Source organism: Bufo gargarizans, chromosome 3 (genome assembly GCF_014858855.1).
Source record: "Bufo gargarizans isolate SCDJY-AF-19 chromosome 3, ASM1485885v1, whole genome shotgun sequence".
In the NCBI taxonomy this organism is placed as follows: domain Eukaryota; kingdom Metazoa; phylum Chordata; class Amphibia; order Anura; family Bufonidae; genus Bufo; species Bufo gargarizans.
Genome location: NC_058082.1, coordinates 283,068,367 through 283,090,006, shown reverse-complemented (window position 1 = coordinate 283,090,006; position 21,640 = coordinate 283,068,367). Strand labels below are relative to the sequence as shown.

At 43.7% G+C, this 21,640-nt stretch overlaps 1 protein-coding gene across 2 annotated transcripts in view; it reads left to right on the top strand.

Annotated features, from left to right (window-relative positions):
• SRRM3 (serine/arginine repetitive matrix 3) overlaps positions 1-21,640 on the top strand; it is a 471,986-nt gene that overhangs the window by 205,855 nt on the left and 244,491 nt on the right. For both annotated transcript variants that reach the window (XM_044286538.1, XM_044286537.1), the window contains exon 3: positions 823-1,076. In XM_044286538.1, the coding sequence (XP_044142473.1) occupies positions 853-1,076 (224 nt within the window). In that variant the 5' untranslated portion in view covers positions 823-852. The remainder of the gene's footprint in view (positions 1-822; positions 1,077-21,640) is intronic.

The following is a 21,640-nucleotide window of genomic DNA, read 5'->3' as shown; positions in this document are numbered from 1 at the left end:
AATACTAGAAAGCAGTGGCAATACAATAATGTACAGATGCAGCCGAGCTAAACTTGATGATTATTGCTATGTGTTATCAGAGTCAATTTTAGCTCAGCAACATCTGTACTACAAATTATAATGTAGATTATTATATGCCACCTATAACAAAATCTAACCTAAAAAGTGGTAGCAATATAGTAAAACAATACAAATTATGTTCTGTGTCTCAGTTGGATAGATAGATGTCTCCCAGAACCTCAATAATTTTCTGGTATGAAATAATTTTTGTCATCACAGTGGTTCTCCAGCTGTTTCATTGCATGGTAATCTCATTTTTGTTGATATCTGCTTATGCTCAGGAAAGAAAAGAAAATGAATTCCGGCTGCACTGTTTAATAATACATCTAATAGCAGCTTACCATCCACAATACTCCTAAGGTGTGTCTGTAATTACATTACAATGTGCATAATAGCTTCGAACACTGCCAGTGCTTCTTCTCCAATTAGCTACTACAATTTGCTCCCATTTGGGTGCACGACAATCTCATGCTGTCTTTTACGCATGGTCAGCTCTCCCAAATCCTTAATATATAAGAACTGACTTCTCTGTCTGCAATGGAAGCTTTCATAACGTAGCGTGTGCTGCTTGGTCGGCAGTGTTGGTCCCTGTCTTGCAGAAAAGCAGATTAGTATAGCTCTTCCTCCATTAAGCCGTCAGTTTTAATTTAACAGAGCGGCTCAGAGCATGGAGACTATTTCCTTTTTACCATTCTGTTTCAAAGGTGTGTGAACGATAAGGAATAAACCTTAGCTTCAATGAATCTGTTTGCATTTTCGCAGGAAGAATAATAGCTGTGAGAAGGCATAGCGATGTCTGTTTGCAACAATGGTGCCAGGATTCCATCTCCTCAAGAAGCTGCCAATGGTTTGACCCAGCCCAGTGCCTCAGGCACCTGGCATAAGCCAGAAGAAGAAGCAAAAACTGTGGAGCCGAACCTCGTTAAGAAGGCCCACAGAGAAATTTTGGACCATGAGCGGAAAAGAAGAGTAGAGTTAAAGTGCATGGAGCTGCAGGAAATGATGGAAGAACAGGGGTAAGTCATTATCCATAGGCAGCCTTATTCTGTAACAGTCATAGCCAAATGTTATAGGGGGAGATTTATCAAAACTAGTAGAAAGGAAAACTGACTTAATTTCCCATAGCAACCAGATTCCATCTTTCATTTTTCAGAGATTTGGAAAATTAAAGGCGGACTCTGATTGCTATGGGCAACTAAGCCAGTTTTTCTCTACAACAGTTTTGATAAATCTCCCCAATAGAGCTAGGGAAGCTATGTATGTCTATTAATACATGTATGTCCTGAGAACCTCCATACATCCATAGTCGCAGCACTTTCTGCATGGTTTTAATATCTGATATAAAGCAAGATGTATTTTGGTCTTATAGGGGAAAAATAACCATAGCTATTTTTCCACATACTTTCCAGAAATATAAAGTACTGGCTTATGATGAAGTACACAAGCCTTCTTTCTCCCGAACAGTATGTTCTCTCATTCTTGAAGGTACGCATAGTGCTGTAGACTGTACAGTTCATGCTGTCAAAAATACTGGAAAGCCTATCATAAACCCCAGATGACAATCTGTAGAACCAGTATAATCAAAGATTTTACACTTGAGGTTCACATAACTGATCCCAGTACAATGTTTGTCTGCTATTCTGGTGCCCAAGAGAACCTACCACTGTCCTGGACTTTGCCGACACATTGAGCAGCAATGTATATGTTTAATCAATGCTCAACACAACTCACCCTCATAGCTGATATGTCAGTAAGAAGAAAACAGTTAGGCTATAACATTCACTAACTATTCAGTGGATAGATGAGAAATGTTATCAGCTAGAATACCCCTTTAATGTAATAACTCTTTAAAGGGGTTGTGCAAGAATGATGGGGTTTTGGCCGTGTTTTACCGGACCAACAAAAGAAAGATGACTTACCTGCTTCCTGGCACTGACTTCCCGCTCTTTTTCCTGCAGGCCTGCAATACTTTGCTGGGCTCCATCGATGTCAACCTCCAATTTGACATCACCACAGCCAATCACTGGCCGTGGAGGTGTTCAGCTCCCCTTGTGTCATGTGACCATTTTTTCGATTGCAAGGGGAGCCAGACACTGGATGTTAACATCGATGGAGCCAGCAGAGCTTTGCAGGCCTGCAGTAGAAGGAATCCAGTGCCTGGAAGCAGGTAAGTCCTCTTCCCTTTGCAGGTCTGGCAGAATGCTGCAGTTTGCCAAACAACCCCCCCATTACATAGTAACATAGTACATAAGGCCGAAAAAAGACATTTGTACGTACAGTTCGGCCTGTTATCCCGCAAGTTGATCCAGAGGAAGGCAAAAAAAAAAAAAACCTGTGAGGTAGAAGCCAATTTTCTCCACTTTAGGGGACTATAAACTTCCTTCCCGACTCCAATCAGGCAATCAGAATAACTCCCTGGATCAACGGTCCTCTCTAGTAGCTATAGCCTGTAATATTATTAAGCTCCAGAAATACGTCCAGGGCCCTCTTGAATTCCTTTATTGTACTCACCATCACCACCTCCTCAGGCAGAGAGTTCCATAGTCTCACTGCTCTTACCGTAAAGAATCCTTTTCTATGTTTGTGTACAAACCTTCTTTCCTCCAGACGCAGAGGATGTCCCCTCGTCACAGTCACAGTCCTGGGGATAAATAGCTGATGGGATAGATCTCTGTACTGACCCCATTCTTTAAGGTTTATTGAAAAGCCGTTAAAGATGTGTCCGTCATTAACTTGTCTTTAAACCAAACATATCCATTGGCCATCCATCACCCATAAGCTCCCACATGTTTAATGTGTACATCATTTTTACTGAATGGAGCAAAAGTGTAGTGAGTTGGGGAACCTGAGTGAGGAAACCAAGGCTGGTGTCATAACCCAGTGCTGGGAAGCAGGTCAGTACGCTTCACTTTGCAGTTCTGCCCAGGAGGAGGGGGAACGCCAATAACTCCCCAAAAGCAAACCCCCTTTTAAAGCTGGCTATATTTGCATGGAATGTTGGATTAGCTCTACTATGAGGATAAGTTAACAAGTGGCATTACAGTACCAGCAAAGTGGGGGACACTTTACAAAATCTCATCCATATGTTGTATAAAAAAAACTGTAGTGGCAATTAACCTGTGTTTTCGATGTTAAATAGGCAGCATGTCAATTTATGCTGTGGTTTTCCCTGCGGTTTTCCAATGTGTAAAATGAAATCTGTGCCAACTACGCAGAAAAATCTGCAACCAAGCTGCATGTAAATCTTCAAATCAGTGCAAAATTGTAAATTCCACTGTGGAACATGTGACCCGCGTGGCTTTGAGTAGAGTAGTCGTGAAAGGTTCATTTATGCATTATATATTCAAAATATATATTTTAATTTCTCTAGTGCTTACAAAATAAATAATTACGTGATTTTGACAAAATTCTTATTAAAGGGGTTGTCAGCTCTGAACCCCGACATACCTCCATTTTCACCCAGTCACCCCCCCTGATATGATGCTCTAATTTGCCCTGCGCTGAATAACACAGGGCAAAGATGACATACCAGGCTCTCCATATGGTAAGCTAAGTGGAGGCTTCTGCCTAGCAGTGAGCCCGGCACTGATGAGCGGGCTTTAGTGCTGCCCTAGCCTGTAAAACTGCTAGAGCAGTGCAAAATCCCGCCCATAAGTGCCGGTGACATCACCAGCAACACTGCTAGGCGGAAGCCTCTGCCTAGCAGTGTGAAAATATAAACAAACAAGCCCTTGTCTAGTGAAGGGCAAGGGATGCTCATGTTAGAGAGGCGAAAATGGGGTTATGTCCGGGTTTAGCTCTGAACCCGGACAACTCCTTTAATGAATATACTATTATGTATATATAGCAACTATGAGCAACTATGCAGATCTATGTGTTTCCATGGTTACTGACTACAAATAAACCTTGTGTAGTGTAGCCACACAGTTATGTTTAACTCCTATCCCTTCTAGGCCTGCTTGAACTAGAAGCCAAGGGAACAAATAAAATGGCGCAATACAGAATATGACTGGTCATCAATATCCAATCAGTGGGGGACCGACACCCCACATCCACACTGAGCAGTTGTTCCCTGCAGCCTCTCGTGTTGGAACTCAAAGGGAACCATAGCTCTGTTCAAAGGGTACTGGCCATGCCAGGTTAGTGCTCCACAGCTCCCATTCACTTCAATAGAAAATGAGCTGCGGCAGCTCAGCATGGCCACTACACTTTGAACGGAGCTATGCTTGTTCCATTAAAAGTGCTAGTTCGAGCCACAGGGAGCAGCTGATTGGTGGGGTGCAGGGTGTTGGACCATTTCAGAAGCCTGGAAAAACCCTTTAAGGCAATATGTCTAGGAAGGATCTCAATCAACCTTTTCAGTGCCAGACTTGTCTTGGAAACCTTCAACCTATGATAGCTGAAACATTCATTAACAGGAACAATTTGGATTTAGATTAGGAATGATTTATGGTTAAATATTAACAGAAAATTCTTATATGTGACATTTCCTAAAAGATAAATGAACACGTTAGTCCTCGAGGATACTATGTGAACTGAAGCTTTCTGGCAAGGTCACTAGAGTGTTCACAATTACCGTCCATGTATAGAATGTCTGCAGATCTGAAGGTCTGAAAAAAGAGAAAACTAAAAAAGTAAGAAATGATTTGCCATCCAAATTACATTTTTGCTTAGCATCACTGAAATTATTAAAGGAGATTGTCAACAACTACATTATTCCGAAGGCTCAATCAAATAAATATGAGATAGCAGGATTCCAGAGTAAGCAATTATCTTATTCAAAGCGCCACTATCACATCACAATTACATGGATTGGCAAGTCCCCAAACTCTCTATATCACGCAAGAAGGATTTCTAAGCATAATTTAAAATGAATATTCCTTCTCATTGACTATACATTAATCCTAAGCTTCAGAACATAACAAAATGTGTTTTATATCTACAGTAAGTTTAGAGTACATGTACCACATACAAGGAATAGTGTAACCCATAAACGTGATACAGAGGAAGATATATGTATTAGGAACAGGAAAATGAAAAGGTGAACAAGACTGACATACAGTACAATGTACAAGTGATAGGTTGTTGAGGAAGGGTGGTAGGTATGCATAGTTATACAGACGTGGACAAAATTGTTGGTACCCTTTGGTCAATGAAAGAAAAAGTCACAATGGTCACAGAAATAACTTTAATCTGACAAAAGTAATAATAAATTAAAATTCTATAAATGTTAACCAATGAAAGTCAGACATTGTTTTTCAACCATGCTTCAACAGAATTATGTAAAAAAATAAACTCATGAAACAGGCATGGACAAAAATGATGGTACCCCTAGAAAACACAGAACATAATGTGACCAAAGGGACATGTTAATTCAAGGTGTGTCCACTAATTAGCATCACAGGTGTCTACAACCTTGTAATCAGCCATTGGGCCTATATATATGGCTCCAGGTAATCACTGTGTTGTTTGGTGATATGGTGTGTACCACACTAGACATGGACCAGAGGAAGCAAAGGAAAGAGCTGTCTCAAGAGATCAGAAAGAAAATTATAGACAAGCATGTTAAAGGTAAAGGCTATAAGACCATCTCCAAGCAACTAGATGTTCCTGTGAGTACAGTTGCACATATTATTCATAAGTTTAAGATCCATGGGACTGTAGCCAACCTCCCTGGACGTGGCCGCAGGAGGAAAATTGATGACAAATCTAAGAGACGGATAATCCGAATGGTAACAAAAGAGCCTAGAAAGACTTCTAAAGAGATTCAAGGTGAACTTCATGCTCAAGGAACATCAGTGTCAGATCGCACCATCCGTCGTTGTTTGAGCCAAAGTGGACTACATGGGAGACGACCAAGGAGGACACCATTGTTGAAAACGAATCATAAAAAAGCAAGACTGGAATATGCCAAACTACATGTTGACAAGCCACAAAGCTTCTGGGAGAATGTCCTGTGGACAGATGAGACAAAAATCGAAGTTTTTGCCAAGGCACATCAGCTGTATGTTCACAGACGAAAAAATGAAGCATATCAAGAAAAGAACACTGTCCCTACTGTGAAACATGGAGGAGGCTCTGTTATGTTCTGGGGCTGCTTTGCTGCGTCTGGCACAGGGTGTCTTGAATCTGTGCAGGGTACAATGAAATCTCAAGACTATCAAGGAATTCTAGAGAGAAATGTACTAGCCAGTGTCAGAAAGCTTGGTCTCAGTCGCAGGTCATGGGTCTTGCAACAGGACAATGACCCAAAACACACCGCTAAAAACACCCAAGAATGGCTAAGAGGAAAAAATTGGACTATTCTAAAGTGGCCTTCTATGAGCCCTGACCTCAATCCTATTGAGCATCTTTGGAAGGAGCTGAAACATGCAGTCTGGAAAAGGCACCCTTCAAACCGGACACAACTGGAGCAGTTTGCTCATGAGGAGTGGGCCAAAATACCTGCTGAGAGGTGCAGATGTCTCATTGACAGTTACAGGAAGCGTTTGATTGCAGTGATTGCCTCAAAAGGTTGCGCAACAAAATATTAAGTTAGGGGTACCATCATTTTTGTCCATGCCTGTTTCATGAGTTTATTTTTTTACATAATTCTGTTGAAGCATGGTTGAAAAACAATGTCTGACTTTCATTGGTTAACATTTATAGAATTTTAATTTATTATTACTTTTGTCAGATTAAAGTTATTTCTGTGACCATTGTGACTTTTTCTTTCATTGACCAAAGGGTACCAACAATTTTGTCCACGTCTGTATATGCATGCCTACTGGGGCATGCATATATATATGTATTAGCGGTGCATAATCCCCTCAGAGGGCGATGTGCGCAGATGTGCCCAGCACCTGCGCCCATCCGCCTCTGATATTCCCCAGGGGCTCATTCATGCCCCTGTGGGAATTCATATAATGTGCCCCCTGAATACATATATATGTGCCCCCTGAATACAGATATATGTGCCCCCTTGATATATGTGCCCCCTGAATTATATATATATATATGCCCCCTGAAAATATATATGTGCCCCCATAATATGTATTGTCCGTTCATATATGCTTATAGATGTGCCCCAAGCATCTATGGGCATATATGGCCGGAATCATGCTGCCTGCTGGGGGGGTGGAGGAGACCGACAGTTGGACAATCATGTCCAGCGTCGGCCTCTACAAAGGACAGAGGATCAATGAGATCCTCTGCCCTTTGTCACCATCTCCGGTCGCGCCGGAGATGGTACGCCTAACAGAGACATGGGAACAAAGAGTTCCCATGCCCCTGTGAGTGGCTGACCTCCAGCGCTGTAATTACAGCGCCGGAGGTAGGCGTCCTCTTCACAGGCGGGAGGATCAAAGGATCCCCCCCCCTGGAAGCGCGCTCCGAGATCCTCGGGCCGGCGCGGTGATGTCACATCACCGCGCCGGCCCACGTGTTCAGGCCGGCCGTGCGCATGCGCACGGCGGCAATAGGAGGACTGCGAGCGGGCGCCGCCAAGCTTAAATAAGGCGGGCGGCGCTCCGCTCAGGAGTCCGAAAAGCACCACCGGCAGGAAGAAGCATCATCCCCTGGACTGACGAGCCCCCCTGGACAACGAGCAGAACATTAAGTATCATTAACCCCTTTTTCCCTCCCTATACCACCAACGATTAACCCCTGATTCTCTGCATTCCCCTTACCACTATACCACCAACGATTAACCCCGATTCCCTGCATTACTCCCCTTACCACTGTCCCACCAACTTTTAACCCTTTAATTCCCTGACCCCATACTGCTAACCCCCTGATTTACACTAGTCCCTGCCACCCCTGATTAACTCTGTCTAGTCCCTGCCCTGATACCCCTACTGTGCCTACCTGATTTACCCTAGTCCCTGCCCTACTGTGCCTACCTGATTTACCCCGGTCCCTGCCTTGTTAGTGTCCCTGATACTGTTTGTGGTCTGCTTACACCCCTGTAAGACCACCGTTAACCCTCGTCGTACCCCATAGGGATAGTATAGAACCAGGTGGGTGGGTTGTTATATACTTGTATGTGTGAATTGTTTATGGGTGGAATTGGGAACGTGTAGTGTAATATAGGATTGTATATTTAGTGCTGTATTGTTAGTATATTGTGTGCGTCAGGTATTAATAAATACTGTTATATTTGTACCCTTTGTGTAGCGTGTACTTGTTAGCGGTAGTGAGTTAGGCGCATGCAGCTAGCGTAGTGATTAGTGTAATGTATAGCGAAAGTATTGTGTAATTATTATATAAAGGCATAAATAGGCGGAATCATCACTAGACGGTTCCTCCTATTTATGAATATTCATTATCGATATTCGCATAATATTGGTGATTAATATTCCCCCTTTACATAGGTAAATAGATCACATTAGCCTCTCACGTACTGGTGGATTAAAACTGCTGCTGCTCCCCCACTTCACTCATTCCCTGTCTCCTTCTCCCTGTTTCTTATTTCTGCCTTATTGTAGACGGATTATATTGGTGAGTGATTAAGTTTGAGAACAACAAAGAGCCTGCAGGCATTGAAAGGAGAACTGCGGGCTGCTAAAAAGTGAGAGAGATGAAACTTTTCCTTAGTAAAATATATCAGTTAGGATATCAATATTGATATGGCCCATCCTCAGGATAGGCCACTAATGTCTGATCGGCAGGGATCTGACACCCCGCACCCCAACCGATCAGCAGTTCCCCAGAAGCTACAAAGCTCTGTCTACTCTGACTGGTTACTACAGTGCTACTTCCATTGAAATGCCCTGTTTACTACCCCGTAAGACCAGTCTAGATTCCTTCCAATTTCCGTTTTTTAGCGCCAGATCACTGCTGCTTGCAGCAGCAACATTTCTGTATTAGAATTATGCAGATTATTTATTCATTCATTAAATGCTTGATTCTGCACCAGTATGCAGTACATTTATGGTGTCTGACTAGAATATTCTCTAAAATGTGTTCTTTATACACTCTATAAATACTCTTTCCACAGAATTTGTTTTAAACATATTGTTGAGTAGTTAAAATGTACCTTTATTAAATCCAATTCTAAGTGTGCTAAAATAATTTTTCTAATACACTATATTTATTTTTCACTTTTCCATGTGAAATAGGCACCGGAAGTTTAGGTGACTATGGCACTTTAGACTCCCATACAGCGCTGTGTACAGGAGTATGATTTCTCAAGTGGCTGCACCGAGAGCTGTACAGGCAGGAGCATCGCCTGTACCAGTGCTGGCATAGATGTCAGACACAGACAGAAGAGTGATGTCTTATGTGAGCTCCTGCCTGCACCCACTCCGCTCAGCTTTGCTAATAGCCTGTATACTACATTGGTATCTGCTAAAGTCAGACATAGGCCATGTATGCCAGGCTTTAGCGGCGTGGCGCTGGTACAGGCAGGGGCAGTGTTGCTCCATCATCTACAGCTCTGAGTGCAGCCACAGGGGAATCCATATTGCCACACACAGTGTTGTATGGGAGTACGGATTCTAAAGCACCTATTTCACATAGAAAAGTTGAAAAAAATTATTAAAGTATATAACAAAAAATATTTTTAGCACATTTATTATAGGATGTAATAAAGTTTAGTTAAAAGATAAAAGTACGTAGAGACCTAGCCACTTGCTTAAGTGTCATCCACTCAAGCACCATACTGTGCATAGTATAAAGAGCACTAAGGACTTGCAGATTAAAAATTATTGAAACTAATTAAACTAAACCCACTGACACTATGAGTATTATTTAACCTGGATACACTGATCAAATTAATTTTATTAAATCCTTTATACATGTCTACTGTTAGATAGCTAGTAGAATCCTTATGTATTTTTCAGTCTCTATCTATCTATCTATCTATCTATCTATCTATCTATCTATCCATCAGTCATCTATTATCTATATTTCTATTGATTTATCTATCAGTCATCTATCTATTATCTGTCTATCTATCTATCTATCTATCTATCTATCTATCTATCTAGCTTTCTATCTATAACAAAAACAAACAAAAGCAGCACAGCAGAAATAAAGTAAATGGTGTGCCTGCGTCTATGGAGACAATCCGATATATTGCATAAAGAAGAAAATTCCATGGCACTCCCGGGATTGTGAATAAAATTAGAATATCGTGCAAAAGTCCATTTATTTCAGTAATGCAAATGAAAAGGAATTGCATTAATGCAGCTTAAAATTAGAATTTTGTGAAAAGGTTCAATATTCTAGGCTCAAAGTGTCCCACTCTAGTCAGCTAATTACTCCATACCCCCTGAGCAAAGGGGACCTCAAAATTGTGACTTTGGCGTTTTATAAGCTGTAAACCATAATTATCCAAATTATAACAAATAAAGGCTTGAAATATCTCGCTTTGCATGTAATGAGTCTATCTCATATGTTAGTTTCACCTTTTAAGTTGCATTACTGAAATAAATGAACTTTGCACAATATTCAAATTTTTCGAGTTTCACCTGTATATAGGTTAAAGTAGATAATTGATAATAATACATAATTGTCAGAAAAATCATTAAAAAAAGATTTAAAACACAATATAAATTCATGTGATACTCCCTATCAATCCCTAATATGCTGACTCATAATTCTCATTAATATTCACGTAACATAATTATAGTCATATACATAAATCCTCCATCAAGTGACATAAATTATATATTAATAACTCATGTGCACAGCTTAATTAAAAACAAAATTGGAAGCATAGCAGATTACTACCCAGCATGGAAACCCCACATGCGCTCGGTGTCAAACTAAGCCAACTGCGCATGCGCGAAAGTAAAGTAAATAACTTGTGTACCGCAGGAAGCGGCAATGAGGTGGAACGCACACCCGGCTGTCAGCTGACCGTCACGTGAGCGCAATCCAACACATGACCGCTTCCAGCGCTCCACAAGTTATTTACTTCCGCGCATGCGCATGTTGGGTTTCCATGCTGGTTAGTAATCTGCTATGCTCCCAATTTAGTTTTAATTATGCTGTGCACGTGAGTTTTTAATATATCCATTATGTCACTTGATGGAGGATTTCTGTACATATATGGATATAATTATGTTATGTGAATATTAATGAGAAGTATGCAATCTATCGAACAGTTGGAGTGAATAACAATTAAACCATTAAAGCCATACAAAAACAATCATAAATCTTAGTAAAAGTAAACAAAAAATATATATCCCAGGTCATAATTCGGGGTTGGACTGTACTACATAAACACCCTACACCTCACATCATGTTAGATGGTAACACTTGAGATAACAAGGACTAGTTTACAATGCAGTTTTTATGTGATTCTTTTTTTCTGTCTGTGAAGTTATAAATATTAATACATTTTTTTTTGTAAGCAAGTCCTAATTGCTTTCAATTTTATAAAGCTTTTGCAACCTGTAACTAACATAAGACTAATGAGGATCATTGTATAACCAGAAGTAATTGTTCATGTACTGCTATCATTTAAGTTATTATTTCATTTATTTAGAAGCGTTGACTACAATTATACTTATTATTTTTAAAGTATTCTATATCTATTCTGGCATTATTCTTTTGTATTTATTTCCCATGGTAAGCACACTCTTAATTCTTCTAAATTTGTTCAGTTTCTTCTTAAGAATAATCTATTCCAATCTGTGTAATAAAACAGTGACCTTAAGATGGGAAAATATGGCCTTTTTAAAGTTGACTATTATTATTAAGGAAATGCACATTTCTATTTTTAAAATGAACATTTAGTAACAGTGTTTTTCAGAACTTTAATATCCTCCTTAGTCTAGATCATCAATACCAGATCAGAGAGGGTATGGCTTCGGTCATCCACATTAGGCTACTTTAACACTAGCGTTTCTATTTTACGGTATTGAGATGCGTCATGGGGTCTCAATACCGGAAAAAAAAAAACACTTTTATTTTGTCTCCATTCATTGTCAATGGGGTCAAAATGTAACTCAGCAGATTGGAATGCTCCAAAATGCATTCCGTTCCGCTTGGTTGCGTTCCCATACCGTAAAGCAAACTGCAGCATGCTGCGGGTTTCCGTCATGGGATGTGAAGCAAGACTCTCAATGGAGTTCATGATAGATCTGTTGAAAGATAATTCAACCGGATCCGTTCATAACGGATGCAGATGGTTGTATTATCAGTAACGGAAGCGTTTTTGCTGAACCCTGATGGATACATCAAAAATGCTAGTGTGAAAGTAGCCTTTTGAAGGAGCACTTGAGCGAGAACTGTAATCTTTTCATTCTTTACCAGGCACAGTGCTGTGCATTTAGTAGTGGCTGTGTATGGTACTACATTTAGCTCTGTCCCATTCATTTGCTTAATAAATCATTTTTTTTATGAAGCTGGATTCATTTTTGCTTTATACATTCATTTGAAGATATACGGCACTTGGTAAACAATAAAGAAGCTACTACACTCGCCCAAGTGTTGTAGGCCCTTCAGACAGCTGATTCTTGGGGTGTTGGGTGTTGGACCACCACTGATCTGATATCTAAACCTCTTGAAAAATAACTCATAACTTTTACAATTAGTATAAATATCTTATTGTTGCAATAATTGGAGATGTATTATTTTACTTGCACTGTAAGAAATTTCTTATCATTACATTAAAAAAACATATTTCCAATATAAAGTGACTGGATTGGAAATGCATGCAGCGCTTGCGGCTTCAAATAGAAACTTGATGTTCTTTTCCATACAAATGGGAGAGAGGACATGAAATTACTATGGATGATACATTACTTTCATCTAGTAGAACCCATGAAAACTTGCTAAACCTTTGCTATTTAATACTAGATTTTGTAAGAGGCTAAAACATCAAAGAAGAAAAGTTATGATGACTTATGAAACTAATATATGCTACTAAAGGTCTTTTTTATTGTTGTATTTTACTATGCGTACAAAGCTAGAAGCTAAATGGCTTTATCATCGCTTTATGCTAATATTATTTTATAAAGCAAGTTTATGTCTTCCATTTACCTAGTTTAAAATGAATTACTGGAATGAACTGCAGTATTAAGCTGACTACACTATGAAGAGGCAAGTTTTTGCACTGAACATTGTTAGACCACATTTTTGTTAAAGAGTATGGACACTGCACTTATTTATTTTGTTTTGTTTTTTACTTATTCGTTCCCTAAATACAAAATTAAGGAACAAAATAGTCTTCAATAAAAATAATTTTGCTGCTGTTGAGTGTGTAACATGTACATAGCTTGTTGTCCTGCTGGTTCTGAGATAGACCCAACAGTATACAGCATACTGGTCGTGGCTGTGTCAGTTCTTTCTCTCTGCTTAACCCCTGACTTTTCTCAGTGTTAGGCACCAGAGAGGGTAAAGAGTATTATGTTTCCCTGGCCACTGCTGCCACCGATCAGCAACACCGTCCTGTTGCTGAGGAAACCAGATTGGCTGTGATGATTTCCCCGGCCTCCACAGCCTCCGATCAGCAGCAGTGTCAGTTTGCTGGGAAAGCTAGGCTGGCATTTCATCCGGGTTTGACACGGGGGCCTTGGTCCAGTCACGCTGCATGCTGTAGCTTCAGAACGTCACCACACCAGTCACATGGGAGGGCCCGGCATGCAGTAAAGCCGGAGTGCGACCCCAGCTGACGGGGTATTTAAACAAGGCTCCTGCAAATTTCCCTGGCTTCTGGACTACTGTTGTTTGCTTGTGAGTTTATTCTAGTTGTTTTCTCTGTCTGCGCCCAGCCTCTGGCAATTTGGTTCTGTTTGGTCACAATTCTGAGAGCTGCCTACTGAAAATACTGAACAAAGGTAAGTATTCAAATGGTCAGTGAAAACCTTATCCTCATCAACATAGTTGTTTTCTCTTTTTCTAATTTTAGTAATTCCATAGTTTTTATTCTTTCTATCACTATTATACCAATTTGACTTTGACTATTGGGTGCGTCCAGCCTCTCACCATTTTGTTCTGTTTTGGTCCTCCTGGTTCTGACATAGTATATCTGACTACTCTTTTTGTTTGTGTCTTGTCTTTTGTGTATTGTCTTCATTATTCCTGCACATATTTATTATAAGGACTGTCATCCAGTTGTGGGTCACTACTAGGGTGATTGTGCAAGTAGGCACGGTAAGGGGCTGGGCGAAATTAGAGCTGCACTTATCCCTCTTGTGCCTTCATGCCTGCAATTTATTGTACCCTTCACTATAGAAATTTGACCATTTCGGTGCGTGCCCTGATTTGTGATAAAGAGTTTGTAAATAGCATATCAGAGTGTGGAGGTGGGAGAAAGCAGCCAAGTCTTTCGGGAGATCATACAAGTTGAACTGTATCAGTGTAGGTAGCAAAAAAACACACACAGGAAAGCGGAAGTGATATACAGACTGATTGTATGAGTATAGAGAGAGAGGAAACATTCCAGAGCAGACTTTGCATCAGTGTCTGCCACTGCAATGGAGAAGAGATCTATCAAACATCTTGGGCTGTAGAAGGGAAATCAGAGATCCCTCATGTGACAAAACATCTGAGCTAGAAAAGGCAACAGCAATATGGACAGACACGATACACAGATCTCACATTCAGCATTTATTACTGGGAGGTGTACAGACAGGGACAGGCCTAAATATAACATTTATTTCAGACACATTCTAATATTGCTTTTCATAACAGCTGAAAAATACTTGGTTATACGTACTACTAGTAATACATCAGCACACTGGCCCTGAAAGTTTGGTCCAGCACAGCATACTTACACTTTGCTTATTATTCCTGCTGTAAGAGAATCTCCTGGCATTTCCTTAGAAGATTCAAAATGGGGAATATTCGAACATGCAAAACATCTATTTGGCAGGAACTAGACAACTCCGTCCATTGTACATATAGCTGTTGGAGATGGTTACTGCAGTGCTGCTCCTATTGAAGTGAATGGAAAAAGTGCTCCATTTATAAGCTTGAAGCTGTGTAGTTCTTTTGCTTAAGCTACTCTGAAACAGCTGATCGGCAGGGCCATGGAGTGTTGGACCCCCACTAATCTGATATTGATGACTAGAGTTGAGCGAACACCTGGATGTTCGGGTTCGAGAAGTTCGGCCGAACATCCCGGAAATGTTCGGGTTCGGGATCCGAACCCGATCCGAACTTCGTCCCGAACCCGAACCCCATTGAAGTCAATGGGGACCCGAACTTTTCGGCACTAAAACGGCTGTAAAACAGCCCAGGAAAGGGCTAGAGGGCTGCAAAAGGCAGCAACATGTAGGTAAATCCCCTGCAAACAAATGTGGATAGGGAAATTAATTAAAATAAAAATTAAATAAATAAAAATTAACCAAAATCAATTGGAGAGAGGTTCCATAGCAGAGAATCTGGCTTCCCGTCACCCACCACTGGAACAGTCCATTCTCAGATATTTAGGCCCCGGCACCCAGGCAGAGGAGAGAGGTCCCGTAACAGACAATCTGGCTTCATGTCAGCAGAGAATCAGTCTTCATGTCATAGCAGAGAATCAGGCTTCACGTCACCCACCACTGTAAGAGTCCATTTTCATAAATTTAGGCCCAGCACCCAGGCAGAGGAGAGAGGTCCCGTAACAGAGGATCTGGCTTCATGTCAGCAGAGAATCAGTCTGCATGTCATAGCAGAGAATCAGGCTTCACGTCAGCCACCACTGCAACAGTCCATTGTCATAAATTTAGGCCCAGCACCCAGGCAGAGGAGAGAGGTCCCGTAACAGAGGATCTGGCTTCATGTCAGCAGAGAATCAGTCTGCATGTCATAGCAGAGAATCAGGCTTCACGTCAGCCACCACTGCAACAGTCCATTGTCATAAATTTAGGCCCAGCACCCAGGCAGAGGAGAGAGGTCCCGTAACAGACAATCTGGCTTCATGTCAGCAGAGAATTAGTCTGCATGTCATAGCAGAGAATGAGGCTTCACGTCAGCCACCACTGCAACAGTCCATTGGCATATATTTAGGCCTAGCACACAGGCAGAGGAGAGAGGTCCCGTAACAGACAATCTGGCTTCATGTCAGCAGAGAATCAGTCTGCATGTCATAGCAGAGAATGAGGCTTCACGTCACCCACCACTGCAACAGTCCATTGGCATATATTTAGGCCTAGCACACAGGCAGAGCAGAGAGGTCCCGTAACAGACAATCTGGCTTCATGACAGCAGAGAATCAGTCTGCATGTCATAGCAGAGAATGAGGCTTCACGTCACCCACCACTGCAACAGTCCATTGGCATATATTTAGGCCTAGCACACAGGCAGAGCAGAGAGGTCCCGTAACAGACAATCTGGCTTCATGTCAGCAGAGAATCAGTCTGCATGTCATAGCAGAGAATGAGGCTTCACGTCACCCACCACTGCAACAGTCCATTGGCATATATTTAGGCCTAGCACACAGGCAGAGCAGAGAGGTCCCGTAACAGACAACCTGGCTTCATGACAGCAGAGAATCAGTCTGCATGTCATAGCAGAGAATGAGGCTTCACGTCACCCACCACTGCAACAGTCCATTGGCATATATTTAGGCCTAGCACACAGGCAGAGCAGAGAGGTCCCGTAACAGACAATCTGGCTTCATGTCAGCAGAGAATCAGTCTGCATGTCATAGCAGAGAATGAGGCTTCACGTCACCCACCACTGCAACAGTCCATTGGCATATATTTAGGCCTAGCACACAGGCAGAGCAGAGAGGTCCCGTAACAGACGATCTGGCTTCATGTCAGCAGAGAATCAGTCTGCATGTCATAGCAGAGAATGAGGCTTCACGTCACCCACCACTGCAACAGTCCATTGGCATATATTTAGGCCTAGCACACAGGCAGAGCAGAGAGGTCCCGTAACAGACAATCTGGCTTCATGACAGCAGAGAATCAGTCTGCATGTCATAGCAGAGAATGAGGCTTCACGTCACCCACCACTGCAACAGTCCATTGGCATATATTTAGGCCTAGCACACAGGCAGAGCAGAGAGGTCCCGTAACAGACGATCTGGCTTCATGTCAGCAGAGAATCAGTCTGCATGTCATAGCAGAGGATGAGGCTTCACGTCACCCACCACTGCAACAGTCCATTGGCATATATTTAGGCCTAGCACACAGGCAGAGCAGAGAGGTCCCGTAACAGACAATCTGGCTTCATGTCAGCAGAGAATTAGTCTGCATGTCATAGCAGAGAATCAGGCTTCATGTCAGCCACCACTGCAACAGTCCATTGGCATATATTTAGGCCTAGCACACAGGCAGAGGAGAGGTTCATTCAACTTTGGGTAGCCTCGCAATATAATGGTAAAATGAAAATAAAAATAGGATTGAATGAGGAAGTGCCCTGGAGTCCAATAATATATGGTTATGGGGAGGTAGTTAATGTCTAATCTGGACAAGGGACGGACAGGTCCTGTGGGATCCATGCCTGGTTCATTTTTATGAACGTCAGCTTGTCCACATTGGCTGTAGACAGGCGGCTGCGTTTGTCTGTAATGACGCCCCCTGCCGTGCTGAATACACGTTCAGACAAAACGCTGGCTGCCGGGCAGGCCAGCACCTCCAAGGCATAAAAGGCTAGCTCTGGCCACGTGGACAATTTAGAGACCCAGAAGTTGAATGGGGCCGAACCATCAGTCAGTACGTGGAGGGGTGTGCACACGTACTGTTCCACCATGTTAGTGAAATGTTGCCTCCTGCTAACACGTTGCGTATCAGGTGGTGGTGCAGTTAGCTGTGGCGTGTTGACAAAAGTTTTCCACATCTCTGCCATGCTAACCCTGCCCTCAGAGGAGCTGGCCGTGACACAGCTGCCTTGGCGACCTCTTGCTCCTCCTCTGCCTTGGCCTTGGGCTTCCACTTGTTCCCCTGTGACATTTGGGAATGCTCTCAGTAGCGCGTCTACCAACGTGCGCTTGTACTCGCGCATCTTCCTATCACGCTCCAGTGCAGGAAGTAAGGTGGGCACATTGTCTTTGTAGCATGGATCCAGCAGGGTGGCAACCCAGTAGTCCGCACAGGTTAAAATGTGGGCAACTCTGCTGTCGTTGCGCAGGCACTGCAGCATGTAGTCGCTCATGTGTGCCAGGCTGCCCAGGGGTAAGGACAAGCTGTCCTCTGTGGGAGGCGTATCGTCATCGTCCTGCCTTTCCCCCCAGCCACGCACCAGTGATGGACCCGAGCTGCGTTGGGTGCCACCCCGCTGTGACCATGCTTCATCCTCATCCTCCTCCACCTCCTCCTCATCCTCGTCCTCCTCGTCCTCCAGTAGTGGGCCCTGGCTGGCCACATTTGTACCTGGCCTCTGCTGTTGCCAAAAACCTCCCTCTGAGTCACTTCGAAGAGACTGGCCTGAAAGTGCTAAAAATGACCCCTCTTCCTCCTCCTCCTCCTCCTCCTCCTGGGCCACCTCCTCTTCCATCATCGCCCTAAGTGTTTTCTCAAGGAGACATAGAAGTGGTATTGTAACGCTGATAACGGTGTCATCGCCACTGGCCATGTTGGTGGAGTACTCGAAACAGCGCAACAGGGCACACAGGTCTCGCATGGAGGCCCAGTCATTGGTGGTGAAGTGGTGCTGTTCTGTAGTGCGACTGACCCGTGCGTGCTGCAGCTGAAACTCCACTATGGCCTGCTGCTGCTCGCACAGTCTGTCCAGCATGTGCAAGGTGGAGTTCCACCTGGTGGGCACGTCGCATATGAGGCGGTGAGCGGGAAGGCCGAAGTTACGCTGTAGCGCAGACAGGCGAGCAGCAGCAGGATGTGAACGCCGGAAGCGCGAACAGACGGCCCGCACTTTATGCAGCAGCTCTGACATGTCGGGGTAGTTGTGAATGAACTTCTGCACCACCAAATTCAGCACATGCGCCAAGCAAGGGATGTGCGTCAAATTGGCTAGTCCCAGAGCTGCAACGAGATTTCGCCCATTATCACACACCACCAGGCCGGGCTTGAGGCTCACCGGCAGCAACCACTCGTCGGTCTGTTGTTCAATACCCCGCCACAACTCCTGTGCGGTGTGGGGCCTGTCCCCCAAACATATGAGTTTCAGAATGGCCTGCTGACGTTTACCCCGGGCTGTGCTGAAGTTGGTGGTGAAGGTGTGTGGCTGACTGGATGAGCAGGTGGAAGAAGAGGAGGAGGAAGCCGAGAAGGAGGAGGTGGCAACAGGAGGCAAAGAATGTTGCCCTGCGATCCTTGGCGGCGGAAGGACGTGCGCCAAACAGCTCTCCGCCTGGGGCCCAGCTGCCACTACATTTACCCAGTGTGCAGTTAGGGAGATATAGCGTCCCTGGCCGTGCTTACTGGTCCACGTATCTGTGGTTAGGTGGACCTTGCTACAGATGGCGTTGCGCAGTGCACACTTGATTTTATCGGATACTTGGTTGTGCAGGGAAGGCACGGCTCTCTTGGAGAAGTAGTGCCGGCTGGGAACAACATACTGTGGGACAGCAAGCGACATGAGCTGTTTGAAGCTGTCTGTGTCCACCAGCCTAAATGACAGCATTTCATAGGCCAGTAGTTTAGAAATGCTGGCATTCAGGGCCAGGGATCGAGGGTGGCTAGGTGGGAATTTACGCTTTCTATCAAATGTTTGTGAGATGAAGAGCTGAACGCTGGCGTGTGACATGGTTGAGACGCTTGGTGACGGAGGTGGTGGTGGTGGTGTTGGTGGTACATCCCCTGTTTGCTGGGCGGCAGGTGCCAACGTTCCTCCAGAGGCGGAGGAAGAGGCCGAGGCGGCAGCAGCAGAATAGGCCGAGGCGGCAGCAGCAGAAGAGGTAGCAGGGGGAGCCTGAGTGACTTCCTTGGTTTTAAGGTGTTTACTCCACTGCAGTTCATGCTTTGCATGCAGGTGCCTGGTCATGCAGGTTGTGCTCAGGTTCAGAACGTTAATGCCTCGCTTCAGGCTCTGATGGCACAGCGTGCAAACCACTCGGGTCTTGTCGTCAGCACATTGTTTGAAGAAGTGCCATGCCAGGGAACTCCTTGAAGCTGCCTTTGGGGTGCTCGGTCCCAGATGGCGGCGGTCAGTAGCAGGCGGAGTCTCTTGGCGGCGGGTGTTCTGCTTTTGCCCACTGCTCCCTCTTTTGCTACGCTGTTGGCTCGGTCTCACCACTGCCTCTTCCTCCGAACTGTGAAAGTCAGTGGCACGACCTTCATTCCATGTGGGGTCTAGGACCTCATCGTCCCCTGCATCGTCTTCCACCCAGTCTTGATCCCTGACCTCCTGTTCAGTCTGCACACTGCAGAAAGACGCAGCAGTTGGCACCTGTGTTTCGTCATCATCAGAGACATGCTGAGGTGGTATTCCCATGTCCTCATCATCAGGAAACATAAGTGGTTGTGCGTCAGTGCATTCTATGTCTTTCACCGCTGGGGAAGGGCTAGGTGGATGCCCTTGGGAAACCCTGCCAGCGGAGTCTTCAAACAGCATAAGAGACTGCTGCATAACTTGAGGCTGAGACAGTTTCCCTGGTATGCATGGGGGTGATGTGACAGACTGATGGGGTTGGTTTTCAGGCGCCATCTGTGCGCTTTCTGCAGAAGACTGGGTGGGAGATAATGTGAACGTGCTGGATCCACTGTCGGCCACCCAATTGACTAATGCCTGTACCTGCTCAGGCCTTACCATCCTTAGAACGGCATTGGGCCCCACCATATATCGCTGTAAATTCTGGCGGCTACTGGGACCTGAGGTAGTTGGTACACTAGGACGTGTGGATGTGGCAGAACGGCCACGTCCTCTCCCAGCACCAGAGGGTCCACTAACACCACCACGACCATGTCCACGTCCGCGTCCCTTACTAGATGTTTTTCTCATTGTTATGGTTCACCACAACAACAAATATATTATTTGGCCCAATGTATTGTATTCAAATTCAGCGGGATATAAATTTGAGGCCTAGTATTTAGGCGCTGGGTGACCGGTATGGATTTAGTGACAGAATTAGACTTGGAAATGCACAGAAGCGTGTGTGTGTGAAGTTATTCTGAATGACCCAATGTGCACCTTGAATATTATATACCCTTTTAGGGATAGATTTCAAATAGCTCTGATATAGCAGAAACCACTAAATTATGAAATTGTTAAATTGGGAATTGTATTTAAACCCAGAACAAAAAATGTGCTTTGACGGACACTAAATAACTTTCCCAGCCACAACAGGACAGCGTTAACGAGAGATTTAGCAGGATATAAATTTGAGGCCTAGTATTTAGGCGCTGGGTGACAGGTATGGGTTTAGTGACAGAATTAGACTTGGAAATACACAGTAGCGGGTGTGTGTGAAGTTATTCTGAATGACCCAATGTGCACCTTGAATATTATATACCCTTTTAGGGATAGATTTCAAATAGCTCTGATATAGCAGAAACCACTAAATTATGAAATTGCTAAATTGGGAATTGTATTTCAACCCAGAACAAAAAATGTGCTTTGACGGACACTAAATAACTTTCCCAGCCACAACAGGACAGCGGTAACGAGAGATTTAGCAGGATATAAATTTGAGGCCTAGTATTTAGGCGCTGGGTGACAGGTATGGGTTTAGTGACAGAATTAGACTTGGAAATACACAGTAGCGGGTGTGTGTGAAGTTATTCTGAATGACCCAATGTGCACCTTGAATATTATA